This window comes from Castor canadensis, chromosome 1, assembly GCF_047511655.1.
Source record: "Castor canadensis chromosome 1, mCasCan1.hap1v2, whole genome shotgun sequence".
NCBI lineage: Eukaryota > Metazoa > Chordata > Mammalia > Rodentia > Castoridae > Castor > Castor canadensis.
Genome location: NC_133386.1, coordinates 88025799 through 88046192, shown reverse-complemented (window position 1 = coordinate 88046192; position 20394 = coordinate 88025799). Strand labels below are relative to the sequence as shown.

General features: G+C 38.6%; 1 protein-coding gene across 10 annotated transcripts in view; it reads right to left on the bottom strand.

Moving 5' to 3' along the window:
- The window catches only part of Myo6 (myosin VI), a 143265-nt gene that overhangs the window by 82303 nt on the left and 40568 nt on the right, over positions 1–20394 (bottom strand). For 9 of the 10 annotated variants that reach the window (XM_074079497.1, XM_074079492.1, XM_074079506.1 and 6 more), the window contains one exon: positions 3190–3332. In XM_074079497.1, coding sequence (XP_073935598.1) covers positions 3190–3306 — 117 coding nt within the window. In that variant the 5' untranslated portion in view covers positions 3307–3332. The remainder of the gene's footprint in view (positions 1–3189; positions 3333–20394) is intronic. The other variant, XM_074079503.1, reaches the window with a different exon arrangement.

Below are 20394 nucleotides of genomic sequence, written 5' to 3'. Positions count from 1 at the left end.
GTTTGACCTCAGGGCTTTGAACTTGCTAAGTAGCCACTCTGCCACTTGAGCCACACCCTCAGCCCTTTTTACTTTTGTTGTTTTAATAGGGCCTCACTGTTTATGCATGGGCTGGCCTGGACTGCAATCCTCCTACTTACACTTTCTGAGTAGATGGGATGACAGGTGTGTACCATCATGCCCAGCTTTTATTGGGTTGAGATGAGGGTCTTTCAAACTTTTTGCCCTGGCTGGCCTAGAACCTGAATCCTCCTAATTTCTGCCTCATGAGTAGGCATGAACCACTGCGCCCAGATCAAATGTTATAATGTTGTAAAGAATATAATAAAAACATAAATGAGATAAGCAAAAAAAAAAAAAAAAAATGGAGGAGACTTTTTCCTCCTACAGAAAAAATATCACATAACAAAGGACACATTAGTCACTCAGCATTAAACACAAACTGCACAGCAAACATAGAGCACTGAACTCCAATGACAGAATGGCTCTATGAAAATAACTCTTTCCCTTGAGAAGAATACACAATAGGGAAAGAAGATCCGTGCAAACAAATGTAGCCAATGAAGATTACAGGAGAACTTAGTTCCACTAGTCTCAAATGAAAACATCATCAATAGTTAATTCTATTTTATGGGAGGGAAAGATTGGGTATCTGTGGAAACTTTTCACAAAGATGACCTCAATCAGAGTCTTGAAAGATAAATAAGTTATTTGCTAAGCAAAGATCTATACAGACTGGGATACCAGGCAAAAAGAATGACACAAAGTCTACAACCTCACCTAGTCCATGGTTAGGACTCATGTAACGCTTATAGAAGGAAGACGTGTAAGAGAAGGAGAAAATGGACAAAAGAATTAGGCAGAAATATGAAGAGGAGAGTGTTGGCTGACAGAATATAAGACTAACAAAGTACACAGGGAAAAGAAAATGTAGACTCTTAGATGCCATATAATTAGGGCTTCAGCCTAAAAGCTAGCTTAGCTGCAAATATGAAAGTGAAATAAACTTAAGGGGTCAAGACAGCTTTTTTTTTTTTGGTGGTACTGGGGATTGAACTCAGGGTCTCACACTTGCTAGGCAGGCACTCTACCACTTGAGCCCCTCCGCCAGCCCAATTGCATATTTTTTTGAGACAGGATGTCACTATGTAACTCGGAACTCGCACTGTAGCCCAGGCTAACCACAACCTCATGATCCCCCCAGGATCAACCTCCCAGTGCTGGCTGAGACACCAGACATGTGCCACCATGCCTGGCTTCAAGACCAAATTTTTAACAGAGTAACGTGTAGTATATGCTTCACTTGATCAACTCTGCTTTTTTGTTTATGAATGCACACACAAACATACATGTAATACACATACTTGTTAAAATGAAAAACCTATTTCTTATCATTTCAAACATATAAAATCCACATACGATATAAAATCAAGTTCTTACTATGTGTCACAATCAAAAAAATACTTGAAAGCACCACAGTGGGACCCACTCCCTCTCTTTGCCCTCACTGTCTCCGTCACATGGGTGTTCTTGACTGCTCCATCGTTTCCTGCACTTAGTCTTTTAACATTTAAAGGCTCACGGGGATCTAGACCATGAATTATCAAGGCAAAAGATTGCTTCTCTTATGGATCTTTTAAAGCATATGGCTCTTGTGATACTTAATAATTTATTAAGACCTTGATCAGAAAAAAGGAGAATGATAAAAGTAATAAGCTAGAGAATTTGCTAATCCTCAATGATTTTTGTAAGAAAGACACTTAGTCTTTAGTTTATGGAATTATCTACAAATCCATAAAGTTTAGATGAATGTGTAATTTAAGATGTGTCTCTACTGATTCTGTATGTGCATCTGATTAATACTAATTTAGTATTGATACTTTAAAGTACATCAAAATATTTAAAATACAAAAAAAGAATATCCACTTAAAGCAAGTTTCTTTTACACTTGAGCTGAATTATTTTGTCACCTGAAGATATAACAGAGTACATATAACAGAACACACCTAGGAAAATATGCTTCTCTTTTCATTTTGGCCCTTTGATTTGCTGTTTATAAAATATGTTTAAAAAAATCTTTCAAATACATAAAATACTGAAGTTTTAAATTTTTCTCACTTTCTAACATGTATTACATGTACTGTAAGTACAAATAGGTGCCTGTTAATACAGGAAAATCTTCATCTCCATTCCTGAAGGTAACTGGTCTCGTCTAACACGGCACAAAATATACTATGCATTTCAGTTCTTGGGTTGTTTACAGTAACAGAATAGTATTCTCTCTGAAAAGACCTCATGAGAGATCCAGCTTGTTTTTCTAAGGTTCCCGTAGGATGGCAGTCATATGGTATGAGTTAGCTATGTGTTGACAGAATATAAGTTATTCACGAGCATGTACAGAGCATAAACAGAAATGACATTTACAAATTTAACTTAGAAAAAGTGTATAACATGAATACTTGTTTAACTGAAAACTGTGAAGCTCTCCCACGAAAACAAATCCTATCAGTCCTCATAAAGACTGAAAGAAGAATATATTTGCATCTCTGTAAGCAATTCACAACTCCTGGTCACTTTTCTCAAAACTTGCATTTTGCATTATTATTTAGTCTATGTCTAAGCTTTAATAAAAGGAAATAACATGTTTATAGAATTAAAGCATTCTTTTACGCTATCATTATTGTAAAAACAATAAGATGGATAGTCTCAAGACTTAAGTATCTTTACATAATAGAAATACATTTATCCAAATCACATGCTAATAACTTTTAAATAAAATGTATTTTTTAAAAAGCAAAGATCTATGTAAAAACAGAAAGCTAAATTTGATAATACAACCACATTCATTTTCACATTTTCATGACACGTTGAATACATCACAGACATACTAATAGTTTTAATGATGTGGCATAGTAGTAAAAAAGTTTTTGTTTATATTTTATTAAACAGCTATTTCCGAATTCACTAAATTTCTGTCTGATTTTATCATAGGACACATTTTTCCCCTAGCATACATACTTTTCATTTAATCAAAGAAGTCAGCAGAAAACTAGCATTAAATTAGCATAATTGTGCTTTTCCCTTTCCTAGGCCAGGAATATCTACTACATTAAGAAGACAGAAGCTATCTATTTTGAAAGATGTCTGTTTTTGAAAGCGTCACATTGTAAATCCTTCTGAGAAACTCACCTTGCCTTTTTGGTTCAATGGTTCAATTGTTAGGCTGTCAGGGCCGATGTCCACAATATTGCCCAGCTGAAATCCATCTGTAGGATGTGGCGCCCAAACGGGCTTTCCATCTTCCATTTTTGAAGGGGGTTATGCACAATCTTCTGTTTCAAAGGAACAAATAAAAACATATGAACAACTTCGGAAACTTAACACAAAAAAAAATTGTTTTTAAGTTCATGTATAAATCACAACTCATAGAAACATATCTACTCTTGCTCCAGAAAATATTCACCTTCTCCCTTCCATCTCACTGCCTCCTCCCCCTTTAATCCCCTTTAGTACGGCCAGGCCCAGGCTGCTCTACCCTCAGGCATCACCTGCTCGGCCACTGTCTGCCTCCGGCTGTGACTGTAGTGAAGCGCCTCACTTTGACAGTGCAGAAACAGAAACTATCATGATTTTTACCTACTGTTTCACTGTCATTTACAACAGCACTCCCTTTTTAACATCCTGGTTTTCACAATAAATTAAGTATGTCATTGTAGGAATAGATGTTACACTGTAGAGTTAGCTAACCATTGGAAAAAAAGTCATTTTGGATCTGAAGGGATGAAAAGACAGATGACTTCCTCTGGACTTCTGACACTGAGATTCTAAGAATGTGCTCCCTGTACTCATCCGCACACAACTACTCAGTATACAGTCTTCACTGTTTTCTAGTTTCTTACTGAGATAAAACTTTAATACAGGGAAATATACAAACCGAAGTATCCAAAAGTTGATGAGTTTGGACAAACGAATATACCAATAGTCAATACATACAACATTTCTGTCACCCCTGAAAGCTGACTCAGGCCTTTTTTTAGTCAGTCCTTACCGCCCTCACCCCCCTGTCCTGTTACCTTTTGCCCATTTTTGAACTTTCTATAAATGAGATCATACAGTACGCATTACTTTGTGTCTGGCTCCTTTATTTAATAAAGTCTTTTTATATTCAACCTCATTGTGTGTACCATTCCACCAAACGATTATCTCACATCTGTGTCCTGTTGATGGACACTTGGACTGTTTCTAGGTTTGCCTACTGCAAATTTCAGTCTAATTTATCTATTGTTCCTATAAAGCTTGGCAATCTGAGATAAAGTGTTTATAATTCTGTTTATTAAGAGTGGCCTGGGTATACAATATCCAAAATGTCTTTTTTTAATGCGCTTGTAAGAGAAGAGACTATGACGTAACAGTGAATTAGCTAGTGAGAGATCCCAGATGATCTAATTTCAGCATCTTACTGGAAACTTAACTTTTTTTCTATTTATCTATACTTAAAGAAGAGTTGTGTGGCTGTGATCTCAATCTGGAATCCCCATGTGCATGCTCTCAGAAGCAATCTCTCATGAGAGTCAAGGATGTTTGGCATATAGTTCAGTCAAAAAAAAATTGCTAACTATTGGCATTTGCATAATGTGCTTATGTAATTATTGGTTAATATTTTCCATGCAGTCACTACAGGATGGGCTGCTTCCCCATCCAGCAAGTGCTATTAGGATTGTGTATAAGACCAAGTTAACACATTGATTGAAGATTATCCATAGAAGTAAATCAATAACATGCTTCAGGCTTGTATTACCAGAAATACATCTGCATGCTTTCCCTAATCACACTTAACTTCATACCATTTGAAGTGATACACAAGTTTATTTCTCCATCCCAGATCTCCTCTGAGTTCCCACATACCTACTTGCCTACTGGACACCTCCTCATGGGTATATCTAATAGATATTATATGTTATTATTACTCTAGTCCACCTCCCCAGCTTGTTCTTCCCCATCTCAGTAAAAGGCAACAACAACCCTCAATTCAAGTCAAACTTGGAGTCATCCTTAATTCCTCCAGTTCCTTCTAAATTCTTATCAACTCCTAATCTTGTCAGCTTTTCCTCCAATAGATTTCTCAAATCTACCACTTCCCTGCACATTCTCTGCCATCCAAAGGATGCCTAGTCCAAACCAACATCATCTTTTACCAAGTCTGAGCAGCTTGCTTGTACTGCTGCCACTCCAGAGATCACCAGTAATTCCACAGCAAGGTAAATTTCCTTATGTCATTCTTGTTCCATCTGGGAGCATGGACTATTCTCCCCTGCCCCTACAGCCCAGCATACAATAGGCAACCCAATAGTCACTGGTGGGTGAATGAATTGTTCCCACAGTTTGGGAAGAGTAAAAGGAGATGGGAGACTACAAAGGGTTGGATGCGCTTAAAACCTAGAGTTGAAATTCAGCTCTACCACACTCTGGCTCTTAAGCAAGTTATTTAACCTCTCTGATCTTTATCTTTATCCTTATCCATATGGTGGGATAATATCACTTACCTTACAGAATTGCTGTGAGGATTAGGTGACATAAAACTGAGATCACCATTCTAATGGCACCCAATAGATGCTCATCACAACTCTCTCCCTCTTTCCTCCACCTTCTTCGTTTGAAACAATCAGTTTCAAGACAATGGTCTTATGATAGTTCTAAATACTAAGGAAAACTGAAGACTAGGCAGGAATGATCATCTAGGAATATCTACTCTAAAAAATTTAAAGTCACAGCAAAGCAAAACACCCAAAGCTTTAAAATGAAAGCAAGTTCCCTGAGCTATTCAAATTGCTTTCCCATTCTACACCATGCATTTGCAGCTTCCTGGTTAAGACTAAAGTTAAAGGCATACATCTAGTGTTACTCCTTCATCAAGGCCCTAACTCTACAGTGAAGGGATTCTTTAAAAGAGGGTATCAGGCCACAAGGATGGGGAACACAAAGAGAAGACAACAGTTGCATTTTGAAAGTTAGAATGCAAAAGGGTAAGAGACAACTAACAAACTCAAGAGAGCTGAATCCCAAGTCAGGAATTAGGAAAGATGAAAACCAATCAATTTACCACAGAATCCTTAAAACAAACAAACAAACAAACAAACCAAGAATGACAGTATAAGGTACTTACAGAACTAGGGAGAAAATACTAGGTAAAAGCTGAGGAGATGCCCCCACACCAACTACACACACTTATTGCTGGGCAAACGTATTCTCCTGGCTCTCCTGCCAAAGAGACATTTAGAGGTTATTCTCTGGAAAAGAGGGAGGTTCCTGCAGAGAGAATCATCCGGAACTATAAAAGGCATACATACAAGAGTTGCTGCACACGGACAAAGACTCTCTCCTGGACCAATCTGTCCCTTGCCAGGCCTGCAGCCCAGCTGTACCAAGAATGCAGCTAAGACAGTTTCAAGAGAACTGTCTACCCTGATACTTGATTAAGTTCCTTATCCCCCACCTTTGATGAATAAGACATTAACATTAACCTTTCCTCAGCAAAAATCCTGGTAAGTCAGTGCAGCAACAGTTCCCATACCCTTCAGGTCTCCTCTCACCATTCTGTTCCTTAGTTATAAATCCCCAGTTTCTTCACTGTGTTCAGAGTTGAGCCCCATTGCTCTCCTCCATTGCAAAATCCCTTGTCATGAACTAAATGTATGTGACTAAATTGTCCCCCTAAAATAATATGTTGAAGTCATAACACTCAGTGTGACTGCATTTAGAAGCAGGCTTTGGGGAGGTAATTATAGTTGAACCCTCATTTAAGGGTTTAACTCTACCCTCATTAGGGTAGAGTTCTAATCAGAGAGGGTTGGTGGCATTATAAAAAGAGCAAGAGAGAAAGACTCTCCATGCACATATGCCAAGAAAAACCATGTGAGCACACAGTGAAAAGACAACTGTCTGCAAGCCAGGAAGAGTGCTTTTACCAGAGCCCAACCATGCTGGCAGACTGATCTCAGATTTCCAGGCTCCAGAACTGTGAGAAAATAAAATTGTTGTTTATGCTGCCCAGCTATGGTACTGTTCTACAGCACCCCAATCCAACTAATGTGCTCTCCTCTAACAGTCCTGAATAAAGTATTCCTACCATCTTAACAAGTGTCAGGATAATTCTTTAACAACATGATAGTAGAAATGAAATATTCATTGGAAGATATAGAAGATAAAGTTGAATCAATCTTCAAAAAAAGGAGACAAAAGAGTAACAAAAAAAGAAAAGAAAATGAACAAGGCAAGACACAAAAATGAGATAAGTAAAAAAGATTTAGCCTCAAAACCAGGAAAAAAACTAAACTCTCTAGTCCCTAAAAATAAAGAGGAAGCTTTGAAATACCCAAAGAAAATTCACCAGAACTGAATGACATGATGATTTTCTTAAGTCTAGCCCAAAACATCCACTGAGTCCTTAACAGTACAACTGAAAAAGCAGACACTCCTGTCAAATTTCAGGACACCAGAAACAAAAGAAAGCTGCAACTCATTTCCAGAGGCAAGTGAAAAAAAGAACAGGTCACATCCAAAGGACCATGACTCAGAAGGGCAAGAACAACACTCAAAACAGTAGTAAGTAAATAAAGCAATGCTTTTAAAAATCTGAAGGAAAATTATTTCCAACCTAGAACTCTACTTAGGCAAACTACCAGTCTAGACTGGTAAAATATGACCCAAGAATCAGACACATTGGGAATTATCATCAAAAACATCCACTGGGCCGGGCACTGGTGGCTCAGCCTGTAATTATAGCTACTCGGGAGGCAGAGATCAGGAGGATCACTGTTCAAAGCCAGCCTGAGCATTGTCCGGAAGACCCTATCTCAAAAAAAAAAAAAAAAAATCACAAAAAGGGCTGGTGGATGGCTCAGGGTGTAGGCCCTGAGATCAAACCCCAATTCCTTGAAAAAAAAAATCTACTTGGACTGGAGGTGTGGCTCAAGCAGTAGAGTGTCTGCTTTGCAAGCGCTAAACCCTGAGTTTAAATCCCAGTTTGGTTAAAAAAAAAAAAAAGGCAAAAAAACATTCACTGCCCTTGCACCAAGTGAATCTGAGCCAGCTTCTTACCTGAAGTTACCTCATTATAACTGTGTAATAATGAGATACATGCCCATGGAGGAAGCTGTGAACACTTACTTCTCACCCTTTCTCATTAAGAAAAGTAATGCTTTCTATATAGTACTACATTTCCACTAGCATAAAACTCTTAAGTAAGTCCTTCATATAGTTGCTTATGGAATCCTAAATGTTTATACTATAAATTATCCTTCACTAATAAAGCCTTGTTTACTCATCTCACCAAATACAACAAAATTCTTTTAGATGTGCAGCTTACCTGGTCCCAGAAAATCTTCCAGAAAACCCATGCAATCCACACTCACTCTTACTAAGCATGTTTGCATGAGGAGTATTTTAAAAGACACTGTGAAGGGAATTGTAAAAAGGCTCAATTCCCAGTGGTATTGCACTGGCAGCCTTATTAAACACATTAAAAACTGTCTGTGCACTAAGGGGAAAGGAAAAGAGTAAGAATCATTTGAGGTTATTTAAGGAAATTTAAAATTCTATCAAGAAAGAGGGAACTGTCCTCATCAACTGAAAAATTATTTTTACTACCATTAGGCCATTGATACTGTTTTCTTATTTATTCTTACTCGTTTATTATCAGCTTTGCAGAGCTGGGGGTTGAACCCAGGGCTTCACACTTGCTAATACCAGTGAACTATCTTGTCAGCCTGATACTTTTTTTTAAAACTATGCACTCTAGTAACCTATAAAAGCAATTTGCAGAAGCACTAAGTCATCTATAGAAGGCAACCTCTCATTTATTCTTTGTTGAAAGGTGAAAAGGCTATCACCAGGAGGATCATGAGGGAACAACATCACAACAGGATGACCCCAATAACGCTCATGAACAGTGACCAGAATGGGAAGACTCACACTACAAAATATCAGCCTTTACCTGCTATGCCACCATACCTTCAAAGATGACCTTTAAGGAACATAGTTGTGATCTACAACAGTACCTTACATTTGATTATTTAAGATACTAGAAATTAAGCACCAGCTAAAAATAATTTAGGTTAACAGAAAGAGCTAGAATAAGGTAGCCAGAGAGGAAGAAGAAGCACTAAATAAGACAAGCAGACAAGTGGACACTTCTAAGACTGTCTTCCACAGTCGTTCTTTTTGTTAATTTTTGTATTTAGACAACTACTAGGGGTCACAGACTGGCAGGTGCTGGGAATATAATGGTGAGCAAAAACGAAACACGATGACTGGCCTCAGGGAGCTTTCTATCGAACAAGAAAACAATCACTGGGGTAGATGGGTAAGCAAAATTGCCAAAATCCCCGTCCCGAGGATCTTAAGTTCTCGTAGAGGGGAGGGTTTAAAGAGCTAAGGTGGCTATATCAAATCTGCCTTTTAAAAAGATTACTCTCTCGCTTGGCTAGGTCCTCGGCCCTGCTGCTCCAAACAACGTCGTGTGCACCTCTGGCACGCGGCCTTAATCTGGCGAGTCCTCTCACCTGTATCAGTGTCCCCAGGGCTACAGCTTCCCTGGTGCCCAGGCACTGTGAGAAAACTGCGCACAGGCAGCAGCCGGCCATGACTGGTGCATCTTGTATGTACCTATCACCATCTTTCATCAGACACCTCAGTCCCAGAAGAGCACATTTGTACACCAAAATTCTCAAAAACTTTTCAACAGGACTCACTACATTACCTTTGAGAGGGTCACCCTAGAAAACATTTTCAAGTTAATCTTCTTCAGCTAGTTATTCAAAGTATGGGCATTATTTTATTATAACATTATGTATTAATTAAACCTTAGTATTAAAATTTGTTGTGGATACTTTGGTTTTATAAGAAATAAACATTCAATAACAATGAGTAGAAAATGCCACTAAAGTCCAAACTCAGGACAAAGAAATGAGAAAATATCTCAAAATTAACAAGATCCAAAAACTGAATACCTGATTTAATAAAGAAGTAATTTTGGTCAGGTACTAGAGGTTCACACCTGTAATCCTAGCTACTCAGGAGGCAGAGATCAGGAGGATTGAGGTTTGAAGCCAGTCCAGGCAAATAGCTCATTAGACCCTATCTTGAAAAACCCATCACAAAAAAAGAGCTGGTGGAGTGGGTCAAGATATAGGCCTTGAGTTCAAGCCCCAGTACCACACACACAGACACAAAAAGTAATTTGGATAATAATTTATTCAATTCTTTGATGAATATTTATTAAGCACCTATAAAGTCCATTATCACTTGATTCTTAGGAACAGTGCAGCCCAGGGACTGGGGGCATGACTCAAGTGGCAGAGCACCTGCCTAGCTCACACAGGTGCTGAGTTCCTGAAGGCCCTGAGTTCAAGCTCTAGTACTGGAAAAAAAAAAAAAATATATATATATATATATATAATAAAAGCAAGATATTAATTTATCTTGGGTGGTAAATTTTCCATATGCTGTTGAGGAAGGCTAGAAGTAGGAAAAGTTTGGGGCTCACATAGGTTGCTTGCCTGGGGATGGGCCGGACCACCCTGACCTGGCTGGGAACCACACATGCCCCTCCCCACTCATTCACTATTGGGTGGGAACCTCCTGGACCTGCCCTCCCACGGGATAGTGTAGGTTCTAAAGGCACCTGAGAAAGAAAAGCTCTCTCTACCAGCAGACTCCACCTGTGCCCACCATGCCCTCTTCTTCTTCCCTTCCCACATCTGGCAGAACGGTGACTCCCCTTTTCTCAATTAAACTATCCTATCTCACCCCATCCACGAGCTCTGCTTGGATTTTTTCCATTTGGAGCACAAAAAAAACAGGATCTTTCTGATCACAGACTGCGCCAGCGCTGTTAACCCTGTGACTAATCTTATTTAGTGTCCAATGACTACACCCACAATTGCTCACTTTGATAATTTGTGTTAGATTTAAAAATCACTTCTTAGAAACGTGTTAGTCTTTCAGATAAAAAAGGAATTAACAAAATACTTTAGACTTTAATTCCATTTTTCTCCCAAGGGATAGTACTGGTCTCCCCAAAAGTAGTTAATGAAAAAAACCAATCAAATTTCCAGAAGCTACGTTAGGCCCAGAGCAAGAAGGATCCAAATGGATCCTCTGTATAGTGCTCACACTCTGCTCAAATGGAAACATTTCCTATTTTGAATCACGTCCTTGAGTTAATGTTACTTAGGTTTTCAAGGACTAAAAATTCTACATGTAAACAAAACCACAATTTACATGGCGCTCCGTGATTAATGAAGGTGGTGAGAATTCTCTTCAATCTGTAAGACTTCTAAAATACATCTGTAACATCTCTAACATTTTACCTCTCCTCAAGCTCCCTAAAACACAAGTTGTAAGCCTCAGGCTCCTTTTAGGAAGGGACCTGAAGTCCAACCCAATTCGAGCAATATTGTTCTCCTCAGTTCAGAGATTGCTAAATGGGAGAAAATTAAAACTCAAAAGGAAGAAATAAACTGAGGGATATAGAAATTGAAGGGAAGAGTGGAAGGTGCTGTTCAACAGTAAATTATACCATTCACCCATAAAGGAGTCAATAAAATGTAGAATACTCAATAATATTCTCATGTAACTCACAAGACTTAATTTTTTAAAACTCTACTAATTTGGGCTGTGTGTGCACAGATGTGCATACCATACAAAAATCAGAATGACAACAAACTGAGCTTTTTTTCCTAATAACTATTACGCTGTTCAATACAGCCAGTTGGAGACAATGGGGACAATGTAACTAATATGCAATGTAAGTCGAATTGGAATTGTCACCATGAATCACCCCCCGTATAATGAATATGTCCTAATAAAAAATTTTATAAAAAAAATACAGCTGGTCAAAGGAAACAAAATCACAACATTTCACAAACCATTTGTTATACACTAACATTGCACTAAGGTAATTTCCATGTTATCTCAATTTTTCTTGTGTGTCTGTGGGCCAGGGCTTGAACACAGGGCCTTGCACATGCCAGGCAAGCTTTCTACCACAGAGCTACATCCCTAGCCTTCATTCAGTTTTTAAATCCCTGGCAGTTTGCCAGAATCTCTGTTTTGGAACAGAGGAAATTGAGGTTTTGACGTTTTGGCTACTTGCCCAAATACAGACAACTAGGAAACATTTGCAGAGGCAGGATTTAAAACCGGAGTGACTCCAAGTTCAAACTCGTAATCACTGCACTAGCTGGCTTTGCCTAACTGAGCTTCTTGTCTGCACCAGTAGTTAATATTTGTTACTAGTTCTGGAAAAAGATTTACTTATCTAATACGATGTTGTCCTAACCTACTTTTTAATGGCATAGAAAATAAATCCAATTTAAAAGATATGTAAAGACTTTATGAAAATCTTCTCATTTCTTATGTAAACATTAAATTTTATTTCTGACTTGCAAAGTCTTAATTTATATTTGGATTTAAATTCTTTAATGAGCGGATTACAAAAAAGTAGAAACTAAACTTCATGGCCTCTGCTAAAAGGCAAACATACCTTTTACAGGGAGTTAATTTTGTTTTCCAGTTAATACTGCAGTGAAATGACTAAGAAACAGAAAGATAATAAAACAGACTGGAGCTTCTTATTGGAATTTTTCACTTATTGGCTCAGTTGCAAAATACTATTACGTTATGATTTTTCTCTAAATTGACATATCAATAAAAAATACATGGTAAATATTATGTCAAGAACAGCTGCCTGTGAAAGCACACATAAGTCCCCTCTCAAGACCCAGTTCTCAGGAGTTTCTCCTTGCTCCTGCCTGCTCTATCTCTTAAGGACTAGCTGCCCGCTGTGGTCTATCTTATACAGATAAACAGCTGCACACTAAAGTTAGCTAGGAATACAGAAAACCTCCTTTCCCCAGCAACCCAAGTTACAGAGGGTCATACCTGGAAGGGTGCTTGCCAGAAACGCTGATCACAACAAAACCCAGACACAAATCTCCTTAATCAACAAAGAAACCTTAGTTATGTCTTCTTTAGATCCACTGAACTTCCATTCCCACATACTTATGTGAAAAAGGTAAGATCCAGGCCAGCTCCAGAAGAGGCTACTCTGAACCACTGGAATACAGAGGCTCACACCTGTCTGGGAACCACATACCTTCCCTTTGGGAGTGGGGAAAAAAAAAATCACATAAAAGATTCTCTTAGGGCAAGAGATAAGATGCTGGCTGAAAAGCAAGAGCCAGCCATCTTCCAACAGGCCAGCTTGTTCTGCTTCTAGATTCACTGACTCCATAGGGCAGCAGCTAACCAAATCTTAGGTGATTAACCTGTTTGTTTCCTCTACACTCACACCACAATCAACACAAAAGACTTCTGTGACCTAAAAAGGTATAGAGATCTCTTCCCCCACCAGCAAGTAAGCAATCGGTTCTGTAGCTGTGGACACTAGCTGGGTAGCATCTAATCCAGGTCAATGCTGACACTGTCAACTGAGAGAGACAGTGTCAGAAAGGTTCAGGGCTCAGACTCCAAGACTGCATTCCCTCCTCCCACTTCAGATGCAGTTTCAAGCTCCAGATTGTTTTACCCATGCTCCTGACCCACTGGCTATAAAAGTTCACAAAACTCCCTCCTTGGGTTTGTTAGTTTACTCAGGCAGTTCACAGAACGCAGGGCTAACACACTTACTGGTTTATTATAAAAGACATCACAAAGGATACAGATGAAGAGATGCATAGGGTAAGGTATGGGAGGTTCTTTACAGGGTTTTGTGGAGACTTAATTGCACAGACATAACTGAGACGCCAACCTTAAAGAAACTTTAGTGGACACAAGGGTATGCTGTAATGACAACAGTCTGGGTGGGGAAATGCAGGGAGGTCTGTTTTATTCAACATTTGTCTTGGCTTCTCTGTGCAGTATTTTCCCTCCAGCATATGGGCAGGACCCCTCTAGAAGGAGGAGGGTCTTAACTACTACCAGACAGGATAGGTCAGAGAATTTCTTAATGGCCAGTTCTAAACAGAATGATGGTTAGAGATTAGAGTTTCTATGATCACCTTGGAAAAGAGAAATTCTAGCTTCTGTGGCCTTCCTTAGGATAAGAGTTAAGGATAGGTAGCAGTGTGACATAAGCGATGGCCATAACAGGAGACAGGAAAATCCTATTATTTTAATAAATATTTAAAGGGTCAGACTCAAGACACTGGAACAAGGAGAGCCAGAGCAGCTAGCCCCCTCCCATATTTTAGATGCAAAAGTTACAGAAACAGGGAGACAAAGAGGAGCTACCTGCTTCTGCTTTCCTCTTTGAGACGTTAACAAGCTACCAATATCCTTGAATGGAGAGAGAGTAATAAAAAGGAAGTTCTAAAGCAATCTGTTGTCTCTGTGACCTGGGTGCCTCATGGGTGTGATTTGGGAGGGTGACCCCTCCCTATTTTGCCAACAAAACCACCACCCCTTATCTTTGACCACGTGTATGCCCCCAGCTCTCTAACTAGGAGTTAGGGACCACCATTTTGAGTCTTTGCTCCCATTTCCTATGTAGGGAACAGGAAATGCTTCTCTCTCTCTTTTCTCCACCTGTTCCTTTCCTAATAAACTTTACTGCTACTTTTACTAAATCTTCGTGTCTTGCTTGAATTCTTCTCCTGCCAGACACAAGAACTGAGGTAATTTTCAGCAGCATTTTTTCCAGTAATATTATGAGTCAGGGACCAAGGATGAAAACCAAAATATATACACATTATAATATCACAAATATATGCAGATATTCTACAAATGAGACACTTAAGCTATCTATTCAAATTTCAAAGCCCAATTTAATTACTTCCGAATCCACTACTTAATGCACTTTGAAGACGGTGGTATCTACTACTCTACTTCTAAAAAAGCAAGTGAAAATTTTCTCATTTTAAAAAATAATCGAATATTCCTCAAGCTCTCACAGCCACGTCTACTCCTCAATTTGGATGAGTATTCATATAGTCTGTCTCCTGTTCTGTTACTAAGACCAAATTATTATTACTTGGAGACCATTATCTCTCTATTCACTCACCAGATCCTAACACCCGCCCCTCCCCAGTCTCAGTCTCTCTGAGACTGAGTCTCTCTCTCTCTCCCTTGCTCGTGCCCCCACCTCTTCCTGCATTGCCTCAACTCCTTGTTGGTCTCCTTTAGCCAAAATATTCCTTCAGTTCCTTATCTATTCCTTCTACTACTGGCCTTTCTTATCTGTTTCATGTCAGAAATTCTGTGGATAAATCCTTAAGTTTTTCTCTGTCTACTCTCACCTTCTGGCTTTAAACATTTAAGGTTATAAACATTCTAATACCAGCTACTAATAGCATAAATAGTATTAATATGCCAATAGCTGGAATTGACACCTCTGCCCTGATCTCCAGCCCTCCAGAGCTCATATGTTATTCAACATCACTACCTAGGAGACCAAAAGCCACTTCAAACTTAGTGTACTCTAAACTGACTTATCTGCCTTTTAAGTCTGTTCCTCTCATAGTCTTCCTCTTTTCACTAAATGACAATTTCAGCCTCACAGCTGCACAGACTTTGAAGTTATCCTTGACTCCCTACTTTCACATTCTATGTCAAAACTTCCAATTTTCAGCAAATGATATTATCTTTATCTTCAAATTTCACCCAGAATCTGACAAAATCTCATAGTGCAACCAATTGTATCCTGAACCTACTCCACGTCTCTCACCAGGATTATAACAGAAGCATCTGACTAGGTTCCCTGCTTCCTCCATTTCCTTTCTACCTTCCAATCAGTTCTCAGTGCAGCAGTCAATTTGGCCTTTTATCCTGAGTTGTGTAGTATGTCTGCTCAATACTCTCCAAATGCACACCATCTCACTCTCACAAAAGCCTAACTCTTCACAGTGGCCCACGGGCCTTCGCGCGTTGTCCTTCTTGCCCATAACCTCTCCAACGCTGACTGCCTTTTGCTCACTCTATTTGATCCATGACTGTCCCCTTGCTGTTCTTTGATCACCCTAAACAAGCATACATTTCACAGTACTCAATTCCTGTGCCTGAAGATATCAGAATGGTTTGCCCCCATCTGTCTTTCAAGTCTTTGTTCCACTATCACTTTCTCAGGGAGGCTTCTCTGACTACTATTTAAAACAGCAACTCCACCTGTCTATTCCAACCCTGCATACCTTAACATTCTTCTTTGCTTTGTTTTTCCTATAATACCTTACATTTGACAAACTTACATTTTACTTATTTAGAATATAAGCTTCTTAGAATACTTTCAACAGGTCTCATTTTTCCATTTTCATACACGAGTACAGCCAGAATAAAAAAGAATGAAGGAGGGTGTAAATTTAACTAAGATATAGTGTAAGCACTTTTGTAAGTTACAAATGTACAGTGTACCCCAGTACAAGAATAATAACAATAAAAAAAAAGAATATAAAGTTCTTCAAGAGTTTCGTTTTGTTCAGTGCCATAAATCTTCAACCCCAGCATGGTATTTAGTATACAATAAGGATTTATTAAATTGACAAATCATTTTATTGTCCTGTCAACTATAAAATAACTAGTGTTGTTGCAGTGAGATAAAAAAAAAAGTAAGGAAATTGTTAGCGTACTTCAGCTTCATTATAGCAAATACAAACCCTCTATCAGGCTTTGGAAATACTGAAAACAAATTGAGATCTACCTATACCCAAAGGCCCTTAAGATGGGAACTACAAGCTGGGTGCTCGTGGCTCACGCCTGTAATCCTAGCTACTTGGAAGGCTGAGATCAGGAGGATCACAGCTCAAGGCCAGCCCAAGACCCCCATCTCCAAAATAACCAGAGAAAATGGACAGGAAGTATGGCTCAAACAGTAGAGCACCTGCCTTGCCAGTGCAAACCCCTTAGTTCAAACCTCAGTCCCACCCACACACAAAAAAAGGTGGGGGGGTACTGCAGTACTTTGCAGCAGCTCCCAGGTGTGTAGGGAGCATACATCATGGTATCTCCACGTGACTGTGTTGACCTTTTCCCATCTGCTTAGATGCATACCACTTCTGAGTGTTCTTTGGTTAAAGTAAGGGCTGCTAAGGGCAAGTGAGCCAGCAAGACTTTAGCAACACGTCTCGTGTAACGTAAATTAAAACAAACAGGAATCCAAGAAAAAAGCAGCCAAATGTTCATGGTTAGCTATGCATTCCTACCACACACAGGAGCTCTGGCAAAGCTCACTGTTTACTGGGCCAGGTCTTTTACTTCTTTCTCTTCTCTATTTTTTTGTTGTTACTGGTGGTGGGGGATTGAACCGAGGGCCTCATGAATGCTAAGCGCTGCTCTACTACTTACCTACTACTTACCTGAGATGGATCTTTAACAGAACAGTTTTGTTTTTGCTGGCCTCTTGCTTGCAAAGCAGGCACTCTACCAATTGAGCCACATCCCAAGCCTTTTTGCTTTAGTTTATTTTTCAGATAGCATCTCAAGTTTTTGCCTGGGGCTGGCCTTGTACGATAATCCTCCAATGTATGCCTCCCACATACCCGGGATTACAGGAGTGAGCCACCACATCCAGTCAACATTCTTTATAATTAGAAAACGAATGATTTTTCAACAGAACGTAAATTCTAACTTTTAATTAAAATCAGAGTAAATACTATACTTGACTCCTCTAGACACTTGGATTTAAAAAAAAAAAGCAAGCAAGTATAATAAAGTCAATGAATCTTTTTCACAAAATTAGTTCTCAGCTTAGTATCCTAGAATTAAGGGTTATCATTCACACATTGCCTAATAATAATTCCTAACTCCTCTGGGCAATAGTAATATCACTAACTTTTGGAAGGACAAACTGAGAAACATTTATGGACCTCAGGAATAATTTTTATTTCTTAACTACCAACCACCAGGAGGACAGACAACCATGAAAACATTTAAATGTGAAACCTCTGGCAAATTCATTCTGAAAGAGCTCCCAGAGTCATCTTCTGATTATAAATATGAAGAATTACTTGATGTAGTAACTGGATGATGAGACCGAATACTTTAAACACGTCTTCTCACAAAGGGTCATCATCTCTTCAGTACCCAGTATCACTCACTCACCACCCCCAGTCTGTGAGCAGCTGTGGCCTCCAGCTCTCTTGCTGGGGTCCCCTCAACAGGGCCACCTGTCCACAATAAACCCTGCACTGACACTGAGTTGTCTTCCTACTGATCCATTCTGCACCTTTCATTTTAACAAACAGAATGTGGAGAAGACTTTGAATCATGAAATGAAACCATTACAAAGGCGTTCTACAAACATTTACTCGGTTTCTATGATGTGTCAATCACAGCACCAAAAAGAATTAAGTATTTCTCATCCTAAACAAAATCACATTTTCTTTTTTAAAAAATGGAGAAATAACATCTCAAATTTATAAAATTACAGTTATCACATACTGCCCAAAAGAATTTGAATAAATTATTTGGGAGGGGAGGAGAGGGGATAACTAATGTGATAAAATCCCAGGTACCCAAATGCCCCAGTGTTAGGCAGGTACTACCACCCATAAGCACAGTGAAGTATGTAAAGTAAGCCACACGCTCCTCCCTCATCTTTTCCCCATGTGCGAACACTAACTTATGTCACAGAACTGACAAAAATCAAGGAACAAGGGCTATCTTCATTCCTTGAAATGAAGGTTCAAACATTAGTTCACACAAACTCTACTTTTCATTAAGTAAATTAAAAGGAAACAGCAAACATTTTCTTGCTTTATAAACAAATCTGTAGATTTGCTTGCCTTATTAATTCCCTAGGGCTAATTTTAAATTTTCAAGTACTAATGATAAACTAGAAAAATAAGGCTGCAATTCCACCACATCCATATTGCTTTGCCAACCTACCATCCTCTTGCAGCAAACATCTTTCCTAGCCAAGGTGTTCCACATAAGTAAGGGAAAAAAGGAAAATTTTGATATGGGAGCATCAAGACAGGATTTCTGATTGTTTAACAGAAGTCAGCTCAGAGAGAAAAAGAATTTCAACTGGATTTTGAAGGACCAAAGACTTCAACAAACATAGAAGTGGGGAGGATTCTGAGCAAATGAATAGCAAAAGCAGAAATTCCAAGTTGTGAAACTGAAAGCTGAAATACTGTATACAAAGGATACTCAGTGTGACAAGGGGTTAGATTACATGAGAGAAGAAGAAAAAAGCAGCTCAGTGAAAGAAAGGCAACAGGCAGATCCATGCCAAAGTGTGAGGCCTTAGCTCTTAATCTTTACAGACAAGGGGTAACCATCCATTTAGATTTACATGTTAGAAAGATCATGGTACTCTGGTAGAAAACACTATACACAAGAATCCAGTATTAAGAGAGCAGGGGGGAAAAAAGACAACAGAAACAGGGCAGTAGCAGAGAAAAAGCAGATAGTGACAAATAATAAATGCGTGAACAAACAAAAAAATTAAACAGACAGTACTGGGTGTTATAAGTTAAAAATGAACACATATATTAGAAGTTTAATTCCTATATATAAAGATTGTTATATTTTTGTCTCGCAAATCCTCTAAATAGCAAATTCATATAGCAATCATTTTTTACTGTGACTATTCAGCAGCTAGATTTTTCTGGTTGCTCCAAATTCATTCAACTACAAATATCCCTCAAATCAGATATATTCACTGCTAGTCATCCAAGATTTCATACAAATGTGCAGACTAATAGAATTAAAGAAATAGAATAGGTTATCAAAATATGAGTAAAAGGCAAAGTTTAACTAGTCTAAGTAGGAGTTAAGTTTTTTTTTTTTCAGTAGACCGAAATAAATCTAAACTAAGAAGCCAAGTAAATCAAATACTATAATAGTAATTTGTCTGAGTAAAATAATCTGCCTGGACTTTCAATGTTTTTTAGAGCAAAACCTGAAACAAACACAATATATGCATTATTACAATTCTTTGTGAAGTGACAAGTTTTACCAAGGTATTTAAGAAGTTGTTCAAATAGTTAACTTCATGAAAACAAATATAACCAATACTTTACAATGTAAAAGACTGATTATATGATCAAAAGCACCCTGTACCTTTCCAGCTTATAAAGCATGATAATACCTTAAGTGAATGCTATTTATAAGGTTAAAAGAAAAAAAGGGCTTCTATTTCCCCAGAGTTAGAAGTAAGTGAATGAATGGTTTATTGGTTTTTTTCCAGCAGATCTTACAATGAAAACTTTGCTCACTGTTCTTCGGGCATTCTGCCAATCCTCCTCGCCACCATCATGGCTGCAATGACTTCCTTTATAAATGGCTGCCTCCCTCCCACACCAAAGCCCATTCTGAGTCTCACTATCAACTTTACTTAAAGCTCCCAGTTATTAAGGTGGGTTAAATCCAAAAACTTTAAATCAGAGTTAGTTCAAT